At 39.5% G+C, this 4,315-nt stretch overlaps 1 protein-coding gene across 1 annotated transcript; it reads right to left on the bottom strand.

Moving 5' to 3' along the window:
• Positions 1–669: 669 nt before the first annotated feature.
• LOC104269019 (chromosome unknown open reading frame, human C19orf40) lies at positions 670–3,803 on the bottom strand (the record flags this gene model as incomplete). Its single annotated transcript, XM_009877512.1, has 5 exons — positions 3,692–3,803; positions 3,098–3,237; positions 2,650–2,802; positions 1,804–2,038; positions 670–705 (listed from the first exon to the last, which is right to left on the bottom strand). Coding segments are annotated over exons 1-5 (676 nt in total), but the record flags the coding sequence as incomplete, so codon positions are not given.
• Between the last annotated feature and the right edge of the window lie 512 nt (positions 3,804–4,315).

Consider the following 4,315-nt stretch of genomic DNA (forward strand, 5'->3'; position numbering starts at 1 on the left):
TATATATATATATAAAAAGTTGTAAAATAGTTGTGACTCACCCATCCTTAGTGGTTATTCTTCATGTGTGTTTGTAGTAGCACTTCCTCTACACACATACACAGCAGCAGCCATATACTGATATGCAAGACTCTGCCATAGAATATTCCAAATCAGGACACTACAGAATGGATTTACTTTGCACGTGTGGCTAAAATTACTATCCAGCTAATGAAATCTTTGGCAAAGTCACACCAATCAGCCTTTCAGCTGTTCATTTTTCTTAGCCCACTATGACACCCTTCCTGCAAACACCTCCCCCCTTGGCTGCATTATTAACTCCCTTTCCGTTCCCATCATTACACTCACTAGTCCCTGAGGAAAGGGTGGGGTGGGGGTCTTTTTTTATTTGACCACTTCTTTCACTCAATTCAAGTCAAAATTTAGGCTTCTCAAATGCCATACAAATACATGCTATTTTCTGTCAGCTAATTAGCTATAAAGTTTAGAAGGACGTATAGGGCTACTATGACACCCTAAAAGTAAAGGTTTGCTATAGATTAGGAATTCAGCCTGTAAATCCTGTAACTAATGGTTACTATTTTAATTGAACTTTATTTAATGCACTGAAGAGATGGCCATTTGAGGTAGTAAAAAGGTGTTTGCCTTGCAATAAAAATAGCCACATACCTTTAGATGCGAAATCCATAGCAAAGTGATTGAAGCCTAAGAGGGAATAAAATCTAAACAGTTTATAAAGCTTAAGCGTTCCCTAGTTGTATCATATAGTTCTGGAAATTCCAGTGTTTATTATTCAGTAATTAAATATTTATAGTAAAATTACAAGTATATTTCCATCCTAAGTAAGCAATTAATATAAATAACAAGTCCATCTGCTGCCCCTGCTAACCAACTGATGACATTGGTTACAGAGGTGCCGAGGTTCCATTATTCACTTCAGTTTACAAAAGGGAGTTGAAAATCCTGCTCAACTGCCTTCCTGCTGCGATCCAAAACATCAGTATGAAAACAGCTTTTCACACACCCCCTTAACGGGTGCAAAAGACAATTTTACCCTTACTAAATGAGTTAAGAACGTAATTTAAAATAAAATGCAAGATGTAAGGCAAACAAATCCTCTTTACAAATAACTCTTGAAAAGATTAATACCGGAAGAACAGGTTTAGTTATGGATTTTGATCGAGCCTTCCTATATTATTTTATTTGCAGAATCAACATGAATTAACCAAGATTTTTGGCATTAGACACAAAGGAATACATTTGGTAACACCTTGTGAACTGAAAACAAATGAGAGAAGTTAGTGAAAATGCTGACAGTGTATTCCACTAGGACTTTCCAGAGCAACCCCAAAATCTTGTAAATCAAAGATATTACTATAAAGCAATGTACACTAACATTTTTAAAGCGCTGTAACTCACATTTCCGGTTACTGAGTAGGTAGCACCACACACATATTAACCAAGTGTTTATTTCTTGAAGACAAAAGCAAGCAAGCAAATTGCTTTTCCATTTCTTTTCTGTGGATGCTGAAAGAGACAGCTTTCTCTCAGTTTTTTTGGACAATATAGATGGAAAACACTTTACAGCCCTCTTTCCAAGGTGATTTTCACAACTCCATCCACATGAGCGGAGCAGCTGTAAAGGAGTAGCATCTAGACAAGCAGTTAACACCCTCCAGTTGTCACTAGGATTATAGAACTTATAATAATATGTGATTATTAAAACCAAAATGTTATAATTCACGAGAAACAAACAAAAAGTCTTTGTTTTCCAAAGTAGCACTACCCATGCATGTCAGGAACATAAAAAACTGTAAATTTGTTGTGCTACCGTTTGTCCAACTACTAGTTCAAGCTCTTCCAGAGATGCATTACAAAGCCGGTGGATGCTTCCGAACTGCTGCAGTAAAAGCAGAGCTTTTGTTTTCCCAACTCCTGGAATTTGTTGCACCGTCCTGAACACTGAGGGCTCTGCCAGCTGAGAACACTGCTTACGAAGAAAGCGGTTACTGTTGTGATCCTTACTTTGTTCACGGACCTGAAGCAAAACAAAACCAGAAGCGACACTGAGTGCCCTCTGCTGGAGCTCTGCTTTTGGTTTTCAAAATGGCTTTTTTCATCTCAAAATCTCGAAACAAGCTCCTTTCTTTAGTGGCTACCCTTATTAAGTGTTTTGATGCTGATCCACAAAGTATCACTAGGAAATCAACAGTTTAATACCAGCCATGAATTAAAACGAGGATTTTGTAATCTTTTTCATGCAGAGAAAGGCTGTCGCTCCTCTGGAAAGGTACAGAGAAAGAACATAAAACCCACAGTTTTCCTAACCTAAAATCACATCGGTTTTGATAAAGAAATTACATGAGGATTGCCTAATGCCATCCAGTGTCAACTCAGTGCAAGATCACATTCAAAAAATCCACTAAGATATTCTTCAACTTTTTTTTTCTTTGTTCCCAAATGAGCCCTCTTTCCACTGAACTATACCAATGTATTACTGTTGCAGGATAGTTGAAACAACAAAATATGTTGTATTCCTTTAAGATCCCAGATATTCTTTCTCAAATGAGTGATGATTGTGGAAAAATTGGTACTTCTCCTCATGTCCCACATTTTAATAAATATCTGTCCACTAACACAGAAACTTACTAGCTGGGTAATAAGTTGAGAAGCTTCTCCTTGATTTGCCACAGGGAGCAACACCATTCCAAGTTCTAGCACAACAAGCTTTTGTACTGCTAAGAAGTACTGATCGCTTATTTGGGTCTTCTCTACAATTACAATTCCCCCAAGATTGCTGGCCTGTATTGAAAGGAAAAAAGAAGAAAAGCCCTTGTTAATGACAAGCTGATGCAACCGAGAGAAAACTTCTGTCAAGTATAAGCTGCCTGAAAGCAAATCAAAGGAAGAATAGAAGTTGCAGCAACTGTACTTAAGTTTAATACATTACACAGCAGCATAATTTTTCAGGTGGAAATTATGATGAAAGTTTAGCTTCACTAGAGTTTGAAAATAACACAAGGTGAATGTTTTCAGAAGCATGGAATAAACAAATACCAGTTGAAAACTTTTCCTTTTCTCTTCATGCAGTACTTACATTTCTAAATCGAACCAATCTTCGTTTGAATTCATCCCCTGCAACTAAATCTGCTTCAGAAATATATAAAATGCAAGTTCTGTTTGAAAGATGAAAATCCACAAGCCCCAAGCCATCTTCAAAGACAAGTCTAACTTTCCCTTAGGGCGAGATTGTTAAAAGAAAAAATACCATAGTTAGAAATACACTAATAATTACTTGACAGCACAACCTTCCTAATGCATCAATAACCCTCATGATGTGGCAACAAGCTTCACTTGTGATGCCTTTAATAAAGACAATTAATAGCAGTTCTGAGCTACAGATTTGAAAGTGCTATCGCTGCCCAGTAAAATCTGGACTCAAAACAAAAACATCACATGCTGTTCTGAAAGAATCAGCTTGGTTTGCTGTGCCAACAGATGTCAGCACAGGCTCAGTATTCATGTAGATTCAAAGGACTTCAGTGGAGACGATATTCACAGTAGTCCCACTGCTGTGGTTCCCAAGCAGCAGATACACACAGTAAAGCACAGTCCAGCCAATCTTAACAATACTGGCTGACAGAGGGGAATTCCTTGCCTGATTTTTTTTTCTTGCCTCTTTCGTGCTTACCTTGTAGCCTTCGGGCTATCTCTGACCCTCTCCACTTCTCATTTCCAGTCACATGTCCATAAGGAACAACTATGGATCCTGCTGTCGCAGGGAATTTTCCTTTCGTTGCCATAACACCTCCTTTAAATCTTTACTCCAGCAGCAGTTACTCTAGAAAGAAATCGGGAAGCGGTATTACCACGTTTTACAAACCTGTCCCAAACTTAATTTTATGATTGAAACTTAGGAGACGCAACACTCCAGAAACCCCATCTTGTCCCTGAAGCTCCCTTATAGCTAACAGATCAAACCACTTGAATACAGGCCGCTGGCCTGCAAACGCCACTCCTCGATCTGAAAAACACCCCAGTTCAGACTCGGGGCTGGTAACACACCCACACCCGCGACCGCGCCGCCTTTCCTTGCGCCTTCCTCCACCCCTGCTGGGAGAAAACCTGCTTCAGCTACAAAGCTTCCTCCAGAGCCATCGCCTGCCCTCAGCTGGCCGGTGTTCCCCGACAGATCACTAGGAGGCGGTTGCTGGCAGGGATTACTGTCAGTTTACCAGCCTCACGCACCCTTCTGACTTTAGGGGCAAATGGAGCCTTTGAGCTCAAGGCACGACTTAAGGAGGAAAAGCCAAAG

The sequence above is a fragment of the Apaloderma vittatum genome, unplaced genomic scaffold, assembly GCF_000703405.1.
Source record: "Apaloderma vittatum isolate BGI_N311 unplaced genomic scaffold, ASM70340v1 C12248930, whole genome shotgun sequence".
NCBI classification, from domain to species: domain Eukaryota; kingdom Metazoa; phylum Chordata; class Aves; order Trogoniformes; family Trogonidae; genus Apaloderma; species Apaloderma vittatum.